At 40.4% G+C, this 17,227-nt stretch overlaps 1 protein-coding gene across 8 annotated transcripts in view; it reads right to left on the reverse strand.

The window, feature by feature from the left end:
- FAM172A (family with sequence similarity 172 member A) overlaps window positions 1-17,227 on the reverse strand; it is a 280,969-nt gene that overhangs the window by 237,934 nt on the left and 25,808 nt on the right. For all 8 annotated transcript variants that reach the window (XM_017807269.1, XM_017807270.1, XM_017807268.1 and 5 more), the window contains 2 exons: window positions 16,385-16,486; window positions 13,705-13,805 (listed from right to left, as the gene is read on the reverse strand). In XM_017807269.1, the coding sequence (XP_017662758.1) occupies window positions 13,705-13,805; window positions 16,385-16,486 (203 nt within the window). The remainder of the gene's footprint in view (window positions 1-13,704; window positions 13,806-16,384; window positions 16,487-17,227) is intronic.

The raw sequence follows: 17,227 nt of genomic DNA on the forward strand, positions 1-17,227 counted from the left end.
TCACTGTTTATCAATTTAAAAATGTAAAACACATTTATCAACACATTTATCAACAATGTAACAAATTCCCATCTGGGCTTATGAGATGCTCATCATTTCTTTCAAGAATTATGCTAACAATAATTATGAAACTATCTCTGAACCTTTCGAGTACTGTCATGTTACTGTGATGAACCAACCTACTGCCAATTGCTGCCTGCAGACTAGAAGAGTTCACTGAAGCACATCTGACATAATCATTCCAGTAAAAAGTCTTCACAAACACCAGATTTTGAAGGCAGATTAAGCATATGCAAATGAATATATTGCATGCAATAAAGATTCATATTTAAATTTCCTTAGGTACCATTAAGTAGTCTTCAGTCCTCACTGTCTGTCCATCTACTTCACTCAGCAAAAAGAAATGCTGACAATAAACAGACTGTTAAAAGCTGAAATCTTTCTAAAATTCTAAAGACAGTACACATATACATTAATTTTTTTTTTGCGCTCCCTCCACTAGCTTTCTTTCTATTACCAAAGGCATTGGTTCAAAAATGAGAAAAGTAAAAGAACTGTAACTTTCTGGAAATCTATAACTTACAGCTTAGGAAGTACTATTAGAGAGAAATTCAATATCATGCCCCATTTTTAGCTGCTTTATTTATTTTGCTTAAAGTCTTGTGTGTCAGTTTCATATTTCACACTTACCTAACAAAAACTGTTATCAAGGCAGTATAAAAAAAACCCCTGTAACAAATAAGGGACAGATCTCTGAAGAACTGCATTTATGATTGAACTTGCTGTCCATAAAGTGATAGGTGTCATTTAAGCTCTTCCTTCAACTGGTACACTCAAAAATCTCCATTCCACATAGATTCTCCTTTTTAATAAGAAATAAGATCACACTTTCATATATTTTAAAGATTCTGGCTAATCTCTCTCTTCTGCCTGTCTATTTTTGTCCAAATCCTGCAACTCTAAATATTTTTTGTGACATTTACGCCATGGAAAGATTTTGCTAAAGCAAAAAACCTTCTGCAACGTTCATTAGTACATGGGTGCTCTGGTTCCAGCCAGGACAGGGTTAGTTTTTGCAGTACCCAGGAAGGTGCATGGCTAGGACACAAGGGTTATTCTACACCACCTAACATCATTGCTGGGGGCTGGGGGAAGGAAGTCTCTTCCAGGGAGAAGAGGTCTCTTCCAGTTGGGGTGCTGTGGCTGCTGTGGGATTGGGTTGGGCTCTGAGGTGAGCATTTTGCATGCAAATCACTCTCTCTGTTTTGTACACTTGTGTTATTAATATTGTTGCTGATATTGGTTTTTTTTCTTATCTCATTGCTCTTTTCAGTAAATTGTTATTATCTCAACCCATGATTCTTACCCTTTGTGCCTCCAGTTCTCCTTCCCAGAACATCACAGGGGGTAGAGAAGGGGAAATGGAAGGGAGCAAACGAACAGCACACGGTTTGGAGAGTCTCAGTAGGAGCAGTAAGCTGGGGAACACCATTCCTAAACCACAACAGCCTTATTTGACACCTAGAGTCGGGCACAAAGGGTTGAGATAAGAATTTGTTGTATTAGGTACAGAGCCACTTGCCATGGTCCGAGGGGGAAGGGGAATGGGGCTGTGACACAGCACGGATGGGTTTGGGGACAAGGTAGAGGTGCAAAATGGATGCTTTATTGAGGTGTGTTGGGGTTTTATGAGTTTTAGGTGGGGAAAGGGCCAGGACATGGGGTGGAGTATGAGACAGACAAACGGGGGAGCAAATCAGGGTAGGGACACAGGAAAAAGGGGGAGGAAAAGGGCAAATGGCAACTGTCTCCTGTCTGCAGCTTCTTCAGCCTATCAGAGAAGGGAGCGGGGGAGTAGGGAGCAGGCAAACTCGTGGGGAGCCAGAGCATGCCCAGGCTATGCACTTTGTAGTGTGGATACAATGAAACCACATAATAACAGTAAAGCCTATATAATAACTGTAAGGGCCATATAATAAAGTCCTGCCAATTGCTGTATGCTTTTCTCCTGGAACTGTTCCCGTCCTGAATCTTCTTCCTTCACATCCACTGGTCACAATATTTCTTGGTCTGTTCATGTAGGGTACCTACTTCGATATATATTCATTTACGTGCCATATGTGCTGCCCACGATGATATTTTTCGGAGTAGGGAGAGGTATCAGGATTGCTTATGGATGTACTGTGTGGTGCCAGCTTATGACATGACAATATCAAGGGCAATGAGGGTCATTTGGGATGTGTATTCAGTGCTGCTCTCCTGCCTCTACCTCAGGCACTACCTTTGGGAGCCCATTAATAACTGTATCCAGTCTATGGGGGGAACAGGGAAGGATGATTTTCCCCAGCTCTTCATCCCCTTTTCTTCCTCCAGGCCTGTTACAGCTTTTGAGAATTCTGAATTTCCCTTGGATGTTAACGAAAGTGTGCTCTTGTTACTAAGTCTGCCAGGTCTCCTCAGTGCAGACCACATCATGTTTAGAGTCAAGAAAGCTATTTCTAGGACGATCTTCTAAAGATCTGCCCCAAGGGTGGATAGTTGCGAGTGGCATATAAGATGGGACAAAATGGGCCAGCTTTTGAGGAAACTCTCTGCTCCAATGGTTTGGAAGTTCATTCCTGAACAACTACAGGACCCTGACAAAGTGACAGAATATTTGCAAGGAGAATACTATGGCAGCTCCAGAGAGGAGCAACTCCAGAGTGTTGGGCCCTGGCTACTCTTTATTGGACACAGTTAAATACTAGACAGCACCTTCAGTGAGAGGAGGAGAAAAGCAGACCAACAGACACAGCGGTCACTTAAGCTGCAGCTGAACCAGACTGCTCAGTAGCAGTCACTCCGGTACAGAAGAAGAAATCCAAGACCAAATCAGTTCACTTAGTGAGGGACGAAGAGGAAGTAAGGCACTCACAACAGGAGGAAGAGGCAGGGCCAAAGACAATCACCCAATGCCTATCTCCAGGAGAACTGCAAAATATGTGAAAAGATTTCAGCTGCCAGTCAGGAGACCCCTGGTGACCTGGGCTGCTTCAATGCTGGGATAGTGCACCCCACAATATGAAACTAGATGGTAGTGAAGCCAAACAACTGGGATGTCTGTCCCAGGACACAGGCATTGACAGGGGGATTGGAAAGAGGACAGAAACTCTCAGCCTCCTGCCAAGCGTGAGGGAAAGGTATCTTTTCAAGGGTGACGTAGTAGTTCGCCCACGCAGATAGACCCATGGAGAAAGGTATCCAGTACCTGAGAGAACTAGCTGTCCTGAAGGTAATATATAAGAATTCACATAATAAGCAGTCAGTCCATTGCAGATCTAAACAAGGTCCACAGTTTATACTACTGAGAACAAGTGCCACTCTCCTCAAGAGAGAAGGTACACACCATTAGGTAACCTCTGTTTTTACCTGCATGGCCACAGAGAGGATATGAGGAAGTGGGACAGAAAACTCTAACAGCACAGGTACCTGAGTTGAGAGGAAGAACAACCACAACAGGAAATTCTTCAAGGATAAATTCGCCCCAGTTTTTCACTGGGCAGGTCCTTAGAGGGCTGATGTTACTTCCAATCCTCTTGGAAGGACCTCCCATTCATATTTACAAGTGAGCAAAAAGTACCATGACCAGAACTAGCGGGGCCCTCCCTCTAGCCAGGTATAGCAAAGGGACAATTGGATCTACTGGACTGTGTGGATCCAATGGCCTGGCACATCAGACCCACAGGAATATAAGGCTTTAGTTGACACTGGCACACAATGTCCCCTGATGCCATCAAGATCCATAGGGGTAGAATCTATCCCTATTTCTGGGGTGCAGGTGACTGTACTGGAAGCTGAAGTGAGTCTGACCATGCACGAACTGCAAAAACACCCCATTGTGACAGGCCCAGAAGCCCCACGTATGCTTGGCACAGATCACCTGTGGCGAGGGTACTGTAAGGACCCAAAAGGGCATCTTTGGGCTTTTTGGGATAACTGCTGTGGAGACAGAGGAAATTAGACAGCTGAATACCTTGCTTGGTCTCTCAGAGGACCCTTCTGCTGAGGCACTGATGAGGGCCAAAGAACGACAGGTAGCGATCGCTACCACAGCAGTGCACTGTCGACAATACCGCACCAACCACGACTCCATGACCCCCATCCATGAGATGATTCGTGAATTGGAGAGCCAGGGAGAGGTCAGCAAGACTTGCTCACCCTTTAATAGTCCCATATGGCCAGTACATAAATCCAGTGAAGAGTGGAGACTAACAGTAGACTATCGTGGTCTGAAGGAAGTCACACCACCACTGAGTGCTGCCATGGTGGAACTTCAGTAGGAACTGGAGTCCAAGGCAGCAAAGTGGTGCCACCATCAACATTGCTAATGAGTTTTTCTCCATTCCTTTAACAGCCGAGTGCAGGCCAGAGTTTGCCTTCACCTGCAGGGGTGTCCAGTACACCTGGAACTGACTGTCCCAGGGATGGAAACATAGCTCCACCATCTGCTATAGATTGATCCAGACTGCACTGGAAAAGGGTGAGGCTCCAGAACACTTGCAATACATTGATGACATCATCATGTGGGGCAACACTGCAGAGGAAATTTTTTAGAAAGGGGAGAAGATAATTCAGATGCTCCTGAAGGCTGGTTTTGCTATAAAGCAAAGTAAGGTCAAGGGACCTGCCCAGGAAATTCAGTTTTTAGGAGTAAAATGGCAAAATGGATGTCATCAGATTCCAATGGATGTGGTCAACCAAAGAGCAGCTACATTCCAATCAACCAGCAAGAAGGACACAGACTTTTCTAGGCACTGTAGATATTTGGGAGTATGAATATTCCAGATTACAGTCAGAGATTGTAAATCCTCTCTATCATGTGACATGGAAGAAGAGCTATTCCAAGTGGGGTGGTTCCTGAACAACAAGAAGCTTTTAAACAAATCAGAAGTTGTTCATGTAGTTGCCCTTGGGTCAGTCAGGACAGGATAAAGTGAAAAATGTGCTCTACGTTGCAGCCAGGGAGAATGGCCCTTCCTGAAGCCTCTGGCAAAATTACCTGGGAGACTCTAGATGACCCCTGGGGTTCTGGAGGTGGGGATGCAAAGGATCTGAGGTCTGTTACACCCCAACTGAAAAAGAGATACTGGCAGCTTATGAAGGGGTTCGAGCTGCTTCAGAAATGATTAGCACTGAAGCACAGCTCCTCCTGGCACCCCAGCTGCCAGTGCTGGGCTGGATGTTCAAAGGGAAATTCCCTTCCATACAACATGCCACTGATGCTACGTGGAGTAAGTGGGTCATGCTGATCACAAAGCAAGCTCAGATAGGAAACCTCAATCACTCAGGGACCTTGGAAGTCACCACAAACTGGCCTGAAGGTGAAAATTTTGGATTATTATCATCAGGAAAGGAGGAGGAGGAGAAGGTGACACGTGCTGAGAAGGCCCCACCACATAATCAGCTACCAGAAAATGAAAAGTAATATGGTCTCTCTACTGATGGTTCCTGCTATATCATAGGGATACATTGAAAATGGAAAGCTGCTGTATGGCATCCTACGTGGTGAGCTGCAGAGGGTACTGAGGGACAAGACAGATCAAGTCAGGTTGCAGAGCTGAAAGCCATCCAGCTGACTTTAGATATTGTTGAATGAGAGAAATGGCCAGTGCTCTACCTCTACACTGACTCATGGATGGTAGAAAATGCCCTGGGAGGATGGCTGGACTGATGGAGAAAGACCAGTTGGCAGTGCAGAGGGAAACACAGCTGGGCTGCTGAACTGTGGCAAGACATCACTGCCAGAGTAGAGAAGTTGGTTGCAAAAGTACATCATGTAGATGCACACGTACTGAAGAGTCAGGCTACTGAAAAACATCACAACAATGGACAGGTGGATTGGCTGCCAAGATTAAAGTGTCTCAGGTGGATCTGGACTGGCACCATAAGGGTGAATTATTTCTGGCTCAGTAGGCCCATGATGCCTTCACATCATCAGGGAAGAGATGCAAGAGACAGTTGGGCTCATGATCGAGGGGAGGACACTATCTCTAAAGTTATCCATAACTGTGAAATATGCACTGCAATCAAGCAGGCCAAGCGCCTCTGTGGAATGGCAGACGATATGACTGAAATATAAATATGGGGAGGCCTGGCAGACTGATTACATCACGCTCCTGCAAACCCTCCAAGGCAAGTGCTACCTGCTGGCAATGGTGGAAACAACCACTGGATGGGTGGAGATGTACCCTGTGCGTCACATCACTGCCCAGAACACCTTCTTGGGCCTTGGAAAGCAAGTCCTGTGGTGACGTGACACCTCAGAAAGAACTGTGTCGGACAATGGACTCATTTCAAAACCAGCCTCATAGACACCTGGGCCAGACAGCATGGGATTGAGTGGGTATATCATACTACCTACCATGCACCAGTCTCTGGGAAAATTTAATGCTACAATGGACTGTTAAAAACGACTTTGAAAGTAATGGGTGGGGAAACTTCCAAATATCGTAATCTATATTTAGCAAAGGCCACCTGGTTAGGTAACACTGGAGGCTCTATCAGTCAAGCTGGCCTTGCCCAGTCAAAACTTCCCCATACTGTGGAAGAGGATAAAGTTCCTGTGGTGTGTAATGAGGGACCTGTTAGAGACGACATCTTGGATTAGTCCTGCCTCAAGCAAAGACAAACCCGTCTGTGGGACTGCTTTTGCTTAAGGACCTGGGTGTACTTGGTAAGCAATGCAGAGGGGCAGGGAAACACATCGTGGGGGAATTTGATCTTTTGGTGAGAACAGTCTGTAATTTTGAATTCTGTACTATTGGTTGCTGAATGACACTCCCATTGTATGCCATAACTACCATGTACAAGGAGGATGGACTGCTCCAGATTTACCAGTTGTAAGCTCCTGATGCAGCTTGCAACCAGCCAACAGTACACCAGCTGCCCTGAAGGCATTGAGGACGGAGAGAACCCATTTAGTTCTGGACTAAATAAACTCAGCAGACATCTTGGAGGGACAGCCATTGACCATGGAAATGATACCTGTGCTTGTCTATATATATATATACATATGTATACAGTCGGAAGGTGTAGGATTTTGCATGACACAGATCTACAGAATAAGGGGTGTATAATGTTTTGGTTCAGGACAGAGTTAATTTTTTCTCAGTAGCCAGGAGGAGGCAGGGCTAGGACACAGAAGTTATTCTATACCACCTCACCTCATTTTCCTGGGAACAGAGAGAGTGCTCGTTTCCAGGGTCAGAGGAGCATGGCTGGGGTGGGGTCAAGCACCACAGCAAGCATTTTGTGGGTGAATCACTCTCCCTCTTTTGTACACTTTTGTTATCAACATTGTTGTGTTACTGTTCGTTTTATCTCACTGCTGTTTCCAGTAAATCATTCTTATCTCAACCCCTGATCTTTACCTTTTTTGCCCCCAGTTCTTGCCCCAGTGGAAGGAGGAGGAGGATGGGGAAGCAAGTGAGCAGCACGTGGTTTGGAAAGTTTCAGCAGGAGCATACAAATGGCAAGTAACATCACTAAACCACAACCTGCCCAGAAATGGCTCTATAAAAGGAGACCACACAAAATGGCATTTAATCACTTTCAAAAATAAGGATAGGGGAGATACTTCAATTAGATGCTTTCACTTCGCCTCTGAAACAGGAGCTAGGAAAAATTTGTTAGGTTTTCAAGTGAGAGTTTTTGCTATCTCCATCAAAGTTCACCTTTATTTGACTGTAATACAAGACACTGAAAAAATTCAATTCACACATGCACATATTAAGTATTTGGCATCTCATCTCTGAACAGAACATCCTCTTCAACAGTCTAAGCAAGCAGGCATTCCATGAAAAGAAATGTCAATGAATCTGCCTATACAATACATCACTATGAATTTATTTTGTCCACTCAGTAAGACAAATTTTTCCAATCACTAAATAACTAACAGCAAATACGTTATAATAAGTCACGGTACACAAACATAATTTTGCTTAATCCACAGTATGCAGCATGTACTTTATTATAATAAAGTCTCACTAGCCAGAGAAAATCTGGAATGTTCAATGATAAACTGCAAAGAAACTGAAACTAGAGTGTAAGGATTTCAACTAATCATCTGCAAATTTTATTTGAAACTTGATCCTGCAGCCCTTATTCATAAGATCAGACCTATTGAGTTTATTCACATGAGCTTTGGCTGCAAGATTGGACCTTAAGTACTATCAGGTGCGCTTGTAGCCTATCATCAGATTTTGGGTTATTCATGCAAGAAGCTACCCTTTCAAATGCAGACTACTTAATGCTTCCTTCTTCATTAACTTACATGTCCTCTTCTGCTGCTCTATGCTTTCATTTGTGCTATGTAAATAGCCTCTCTCTTCTCAGTCATCGAAACAAATAATGCTCTTTGCAACCAAGGAGGAAATTAGTAGCAGGTGAACGCTTATTTTTTAAATTATGTTGAGACCAAGCTGTTCTTTAACTTAAAGGAGATCTGGAAAAAAAAAATTTTGCTACTTAGCCATCTTAATTATGGGTTGTCACTGTCATAATTCTACATACTTATCCCCCTCAGCCCCCTCAAATATTAAACTTGATGGTTAATCTACTTTATGATGAGCTGGACCTAACATTGTACACATACTTTAAAGTAGTTTATTTAACAGGACTTCTCTGATGACATAAAATTAACTGTATCTTATCATACATGAAACATGAAAGAAATTTTTGACTTAAGTGTTCTATTTCTTTGGTTTACATATCTGTTCTACATAAATACAAGGTATTGTGCCATGGGGTAACTGTAAAAAACAAGAACAATTCTTCTGCTACCTGCTTACAGACTTCTGCAGGTCAGATAGGCTACAATTATAGTAAACAGCATAAACTTGAACAGGATCACAGCAGAGACATTTACGTCATGGTCCATATTATAATCTACACATTTACAAATCCTCTTTGAGTTTTGCAAGATATGGGTAGACAAGCAAATTGTCATTACAGTAAAGTCTCTTGATTAGTGATAGAACTCTCGAAAATATTAATGTCAGTGTTAAATGGCCTCCAAGTAATCAACAAATTATAACAATATCTGCCTTCTGATGCTAGGGATACTGTGGTACTATACGACTGAGGAAGAAGAAAGTCAACATGCACTTTTTCGTACAAAATCTCATTATCAGCACAACCTATGTAACTGGCAAAATTTAAATGAAATCCCAGCAACAGATATTTTCTTTATAATTCCAGCTAATTTCAATGTAATGATCAGGCAGGGGCTGAAGCTGACTGCTGGCAATTTCAGTAGTTATGCTATCAACCGAAACTGCAGTACAAATAATAAGCACACATATCTGCTTAAAATGCAAGAAAGCATACATCATATGAGTCTAATCTGGAGCTTAACCTTAAATCCAAATCTCCGTAACTTGAAGCTAGAAAAAAATCTAAAAATTCAGCCTTGAACTGAAGTGGTATGTCTGCAACAACTGTACTGTTGTCACAAAATTGTTCTCAGTCGTACTTCAAACTTGCCACACGGATTAATCGGCAGTTCGAAGCAGCTGCAACGCTATGTTCTATGCACTTCTGTTGCCATTTTAATTTTTAAAAAGCAAATGGAGAGGCTCTCCACAAAATTCAATGCTGCAATACCAATGACTGAACCAGAATCACAAAATTATGAACAGTTCACTAAATTGTCTATTAGCAACACATATCAAGAGGCCACAAAACAAACTGTGTGCCTGAAATAACCGATCAGTGAATGCCGAATAAAGAGATGTAAGGAGTGGAGACGCTGATGAACCATTTTAATTTTTGAAGAATCAATTTCCATACAGCCAGAAAAACGGCAGAACATCACAGATAGTGTATTTACGACTTCTAACAGCAAAAAAAGCATGGAAACCAAATGGAAATTAATGCTCCAATAAAGACAGAATTAGGCCAGTAACATAGGCCAGAGAGCACACTCACTTCTTAAAATCAGTAAAACACAGTAAAAGCAGCCCATAGCACATATATGTACAGTAAAACAAGGTTCCTTGTGCACAATGTATATAACTTTTAAAAACTAGAAAATCAGCATGCAACAACTGAGTTAACAATGGAAACACTGAATACATAAAACACTTTCGTTCAATAGTACCAATCTAGCTACTTCATCATCACATCGTATGTCCAGCTACATAAATCTTGAGCCAAAAACGTACACAGAGAACTCCTAAAGCCAAAGGATGATGTTTCAAAGTAAAGGCCTAAGGCAAGATTTTACTACATCACCTTACAAATCATATGAGTTGCTGCTTCTTAAGCTATCATAGTTTGCTAAACACATCTTTCCCCTAGACTACAAAATGGCTAATCAGAGGGTAATATACTACTTCTGTACGATTCAGCCACTGTATCACTGATCCCCTAATTTATTGCACAAAAGAAGGTTTTACATATGTGAATAAATGTCAGGGATCATCGTCTTCTGTGCTCTCAGGTAACTGTGCCAGAAATAGACAAAGAAGCACTTATAAATTTGTGTTGGAAGAACTGTGTAGTACCTAGCACCGAACAGACAATGGACTGAAAGACAAATTACTTTCTTTTCTCCTAAAAACACAAAACAAACAACGTAGAACAATTCTCTCTGTCAATACCTGACCTCAAGCCTTCCTTGTCTTTTACCTACCAATATAAACAAAACAAATTTCCAAAGATCATTCAAACCTTCAAAATGCACAGGACAGATCACAGATGTAAGACACCCACTCTATGAACACATACACCTACTGGTTAGCCAAAAATCACAAAAGGTCCTTCATACTACTATGTATTGAAGCTGTGCACACACTATTGATATACAAAGAAACAGAAATTTGATTAAATTTCAAAACACACATAGGAAGGTGTGGTGGCATAGTAACATACATGGAAACATACTAATCTTTATAGCTATGTCTTGTCCAATTTACTTATTCGCAAAATGGGGATATTTGAACAATGCAGTCATACACAAAGGTCTGCACACATAGACCATGGAAGTGTGTTTCCTCTTGGAAGAAATGTGTAGGCAATGTAACAGACAATGCAACAGAACAATCCCTTTTTGGGAAAAATATATGAATTGAAAAGATGTGAGAAGCAGCTGCAGCAGCCCCATCCACTGTCTCCTTCCACAATCAAATAGGATTCCTGCCACAGTTCCTGCAGGAATAAGGAGGAGGAGGTAAAAAGCAAGCCAATCCTTAGTAACAAAGTTCTGGCAGGACAAAACCATGCTGAACAGCTGGGCAGCTCCAGCACATCCAGCAGAGTGCCCAGGCTGACATACAAATAAAACAGAGCGGCTGAGCAAGCAAGCATAGAGCACCAGATCCCCAGAGGACTGAAACACCTCTCCTGTGAAGACAGGCTGAGAGAGCTGAGGGGTTGTTCATGCTGGAGAAGAGAAGGCTCTGGGGAAACCTTAGAGCACCTTCCAGAGTAACAGGCTACAATGGAGCCGGAGAGGGACTTTTGGCAAGAACATGGAGTAATAGGACGAGAGACAATAACTTTAAACCAAAAGGGAGTAGAGTTTAGACTAGATGTTAGAAAAAAAACTCTTGATTGTGAAGGTGGGGAGGCGCTGGAACAGTTTGCTCAGAGAAGCTGGGGATGCCCCATCCCTGAAAGTGTTTAAGGTCAGGTCGGACAGGGCTTTAAGTAACCTGGTGTAGTAGAAAGTGTCGCTGTCCATGGCGGGGGGTTGGAAGTACATGATCTCTAAGGTCCCTTCTGTAACAACCAGGTAATATAGACATGCCAAAAATAATATTTCACCATTGTTTCTGCATGTCAAAACTTCCTACCAAAAATTCTCTGTCAGCTTTCCTGCCAGAAGTCCTCACCAGAGTTTCTTGCTGGAGTTTTCCTGCCGAAAGATCCTGCTATTGTTTACGGTTTTCATAAATCTTTGAACATCTGAACAGGGCTATGTGCCAAGAAACCACATACAACCTCCTTTGAACACTATAAGAGTTGAGGAAAAATTTTGGAAAATCAGGGAGAGGAGAGAGAGAGAGAGAGAGAGAGAGAATCGGTTACCCTAGCCAAGAATCTCTCCCCACCTCTCCCTCACCTTTTCTCTGCCACCACATGCTGCCTGCCTGCCACTGCAGAATGAAACTCTGCCAGCTGGAGAAGAACTGATACCCACCGTGCCACATGTGTGAGTTACACCTTATCCTTCTACCCTCACTGAGGGCCGAAAGGTGTACACCTTATCCTTCTACCCTCACTGAGGGCCGAAAGGTGCCGCTGATCAAGGATCAGAACCCTGCACGGCCTGGGGCATGGTCAAAAGTAAGCAGCAAAGCCACACATCCCAGCTGCATTCCAGAGAATTAAGCTGCTAAAACACGCCAAACAATTCCAGGATTCTATGAATAAGGCATTTTTCTTCCCAAGGCACCATTATACGTGAACAAGCCTTGCTTTACTGGAGATGGCTAAACATCTGCTATTGATGGAAAGAAGTGAATTGATTTCTTATTTTGCTTGTACACACAGCTTTTGCTTTACCTATTAAACTCTAACTCAGCTTGCAAATTTTTTCACTTTTAGCCTTCGGACTCTCTCCCTCATCCCACAGTGCGGAGAGAGCGAGCAGCTGTGTGGGGCTGAACTGCCCACAAGGGTAAACTATGAAAACTAGAAAATCTAAAAGACAAAATGGCTAAACATGCATAATCAAGTATATCTTTAAGTAGTCTGAATTACTGCAACTGAAAGACTAAGTGGGAAATAAGTGTGTTTAATCCTTACTAAAACAATAGCACTAATGAAAGTAGACAAGTGTGAGGCAAAGGCAGTTCTTGAGTGATAATTCTAGCAGAAATCAGTGGGCAATATCACATAGTCTCTAAGAAAAAGACTCCAGTTTGTGAACAGAACTCTGCACCTTCTTTCTCCAAAAGCCACTCTGACACAAGCAGCATTATTACCTCAAGGTCAGTGTGCTGAGACTGTTCTTCCTGTAAGGCGAGGAGGTTGTGACAGTGCAAGAAAGATCTCAGCACACAGTTCTGCATCCACTGAGATTAGCTGCCTTTTTTAACAAGTCAGTGCCCTGACTTCTAAAGCAATACAAAAAGCTTAGCATTGAAAAAGTACATTTCACATAGAAAAGTAACTATGGTCAGTTGCTTTTACACCTCCAAAAAGCCAGGAAATACTAGTAGCATCCAAATATCTAATTCACCAACAAATATTTAATCAATTAATCATTACATATCTACTTAATCTATCTAGTGGTTCCTGGTACCTCCTAGCAACATGAGAAAATCAACCAACACATTTATCTTCACCTAGAAAGTAAAATGCCATTGTTTTGTACTCCGTTCTTCACCCTGAGGGGACTAAAGTTAAATACTGCACCGTATAATATTATCTAATTTACGTAATCTAGATGATATTCTATTCTGAAGATATACTGAAGCCAAGTAGTCTAAACCACATATTAAGCTCTATAACAAACAATAGAAATTACTGTTAAAGCATTAATATTCAATAATCCTGAAATACCTTCTGTTAAATGACTGAAGCCTCACTAAATCTTCATTAACATAAAAGAATCACTCCTACAGGGAAAAAAAACAAAGCCCACAGCGCACACACACACACACACATATATATATACACACACACACACATACATACATACACACACAAATTATATACCTCCCCAAGAGCTTCATAGCGCTTTTGGTTCCATCTGTGCAAATCTTCACGATAATTAAAAACGAATGGCTCCCCAGTTTTTATGTGTCTTAATTGTCCTTCTGTAAAAGAAACAAAATCATTACATTTAGTATACTTCTTCATTAAAAGTAGGACACATTTCACTGCTGAAAATTTTAAAAGAAGTCTACATCTAAAAATTGGGCTATTATGAATTTATCCACATTTTTGGTTATAGGATTTTTGAAGGAAAACAATTGTATCCTAAAAACAAAATGCATTTCCCTTGTATGGTATATATTGCTAGATAAAGCTAAACAGAAATTATGACAGTGAAATGACACGCATATATCAAATGCAAAACTGCTTTCCAAGAAATATTTATGTCTCAACTGCTACGGATTAACAGTGAAATGTAAACATTAGCAGTTAATATTTGATCTGCAGTACTAATTAGGTGATCAAATTGTAGCTACAAATACACTATTTCAAAACCAACTCCATTATGACGAAATTTGAGTACAAAAGGGCTAGAAGCTGAAAGTAAAGGAAACGTTTACTTTCAAGCTTAACAACTTTCTAAAGAAAACTGAAAAAAAACCATGTCCACAGTTAGGGTAAACATCTTAACTCCTAGTGAAATCAAGTAAGAGCTTCTAGATTCAGGGTACACTGAGACTACAACAGCAGAATGAAGCAGAGTGCTTGATCAGAGCAAAACCCCATGCTATTCTTACATTCCAGTGTAACTTCCCAGAGTTGGTCTTTTTTATAGTCAAAGTTAATAGCTCACACAACCACTGATGAAGACATAGACTGCGTTAAAACAACAATAAAATGGCAGCCATGAGGCAGCAAATTTAGGAAAAGAGATATCTTACCAGTAATGTTTCACCTTATCAGACAAAACACAGATTATGATCTCAGATCATCATAAAATTGCAGTTCATCAGAGAAATATTAAAAACAGGGATAGGTACAAGTAAACTCCTTTGAACACTGAGATGTCTGCATAATGAAACTAAGGTTTCTCAGCAATGTTTCCTCTTGAATAGAGAAAAGTTGCTTAGTTCACATCCTTTCAGAACGTTTACACTTTGATTTTGATGTTTTGAGTAAAATATTTAAGATCTGATATCTATAATAGTTATGCTTATCTGCTGATCTAACTTTTTTCCCAGATCTGCCTTACCTCACATACTAGACACCGAGTAAGTATTTCTTCACAGCTTCCTGTTCCTGTGTCAGGTCCAAATATCCTTCTTCTCATATTTTCATCATAACTTTACTTTCAGTTGTTCCTTCTCAGCTAGTTACTCTTCAAATACGCCATTCAATAGTACATGAATTGCCTCTCTCAGCAAGTAAAGTGGAACAACTATCTGGCATATTCTAATTTGGCTTTCTGGAACCCTGGTCTTCTTCAGATTTAAATAATCTGATAAAAATCTTCTGTACTTTTCCATCATAAAAAGAAGCATGATTATGACATAAGAGTACATGACTGAATACTTGAATTAAACGTATAAAGGCAAAATTAAGACCTTTTTGCTTTGCTGACCTGTAGCATATATAATAGGTTTTCCTCCATTCTATGGAAATCACTCAGGCTGTGAGGTTAGTGATGAAATATTCAGTAACATAATCCATTCCCCAAAATTCAAATTTCAGCCCTTTTTATCAACCACATATGAACCACTAATTCTGAAGTCAGTAAGAAAGACAGTAGACACTGTGCAGATCTAAAAATAAGGAGCTGAAAAATGACAGAGCTGAACCTCTTCCATCAAAGAAAGAGCATCACTTTCATGACACTTTTAGTCTCTAAGTACGTTCCTGTGAAAGCCATCAGGGTATTAAAAAGCTAAGTGTTGCATAAATGACTATCATTTAAAGGAAAGCTCTTTTTTTTTTTTTCTTTGAAAGTGGAAGATGTAAGGCAGATTTAGAAACTAAAGTTCCTCTGTTCACAGAACAGGCACTGAAAAGAAGCAGAATTGTAAACATTCCCACTTGTCCTACGGGTTTTAAACAATCTTGAAAGAGCCATTTTCCGGAGTCTAGTTTTACTTTAGCTTAGGATTTTAAAATGCGTACACCAATTTATAAATACTAGTAATTCATTTAACATACAGACTGAGCTAGTTGGAAGTACTTGTAGTCATCACATACTTGGCTGCAATGCAAAATCATGACCACACCAGAAGAGACAGTCTATCACATTACTCATCCTTCCATCAATATAAATAGGCATTTTTCTATCGATATTAATGAAATAGCCAGGACAAATTATTGTCTTAATAACAACTTTGCATCCATAAAAATAAATAAAACATTTCTTAAATGAGTGACCATTCTTTAATTTTGCTTTTTAAATGCTGATGCTACGTGAATTACTTTCAGAATTTTTGTATCAACACTTCTGTAACAGAATACAGAAAGTCATAAAGTAGGCACAGTACAAATCTACAACACTGTATAAAATGATGGATTTTTGTGATAATTTTATGAAATAAAAATTTAGTACTTAGCTAGATTTACAAGTCTATCAGCCCTAAAGTTTAAAATTTTATTCTTAACAGAAAAGTGTGAAATTCTAATAGAGACTTGTAAAATTCAAGTTCTGATAACCTCTCAACATTATTCTAAGTATAATCTTTACAAAGTATATATGACTTACTTTCATTAAAAATGTACTCAAATCCTTCCAGAGTATCAGGGAATTCAAGTGGTGGCTCATCTTTTTTCATCAGTTCATCCAAGTCTATTCTAGACAATAAATCTAAAAAAGGAAAAAAATTATACAATGCATGCTATGCTTTTTTTGTTTCACTATTAACACTGACAAAACGTGTTTGTAGAAGGGCAGAACAATATTCCAGTATTACTTAACATAGGACACTGTTATGGGAAATCCTGTTCCAGATTCAGAAGCTGAACGTCATTGGCAGTATATGCCCTTATTTATTTATTTACTTATTTATTTACCCACCTATCTATTTGTGATGTTGATCAAAAATGTTTAGAGACATAAAAGTCAACAAAGTTATAGTGATTTGTTTCAATGATTCATTACCTCAATGTTAGAAATCTCTGGTATGCATGTACATAAATTCATAAAACCATATAATCATAAAATCATACCTCATTTATGTTTTAACCTAAACTTATCCAGCTTCAATATCAAACCATTGATAAAGTTCTGTTTGCCTTCTTGAGGAGGTCAGATTATCTGATGTACACCATCTCATGGGCATTTACCAGCTGTGTGACCATACCAGTTCTTATCCCTTCCTCTGACACCCAAATAGACTATTATATCTGAATCCTTCTCTCAACCACACTCCTTAAATAGCTCTCAAGGTAGAGAAAACTCTCATCCATGTCATTGCAAGCCATGACATACACATCCTTTTCAGATCAGGATTGTATAATCTAGTTCAGCCTGCAGTCACTAATGCAAGAACACTAAAGTAATCATAATCTACATTCTTTACCCTAGAATTAAGGATTTTCATTTAAC

This window comes from Lepidothrix coronata, unplaced genomic scaffold (assembly GCF_001604755.1).
Source record: "Lepidothrix coronata isolate B3197 unplaced genomic scaffold, Lepidothrix_coronata-1.0 Scaffold18, whole genome shotgun sequence".
NCBI classification, from domain to species: Eukaryota; Metazoa; Chordata; class Aves; order Passeriformes; family Pipridae; genus Lepidothrix; species Lepidothrix coronata.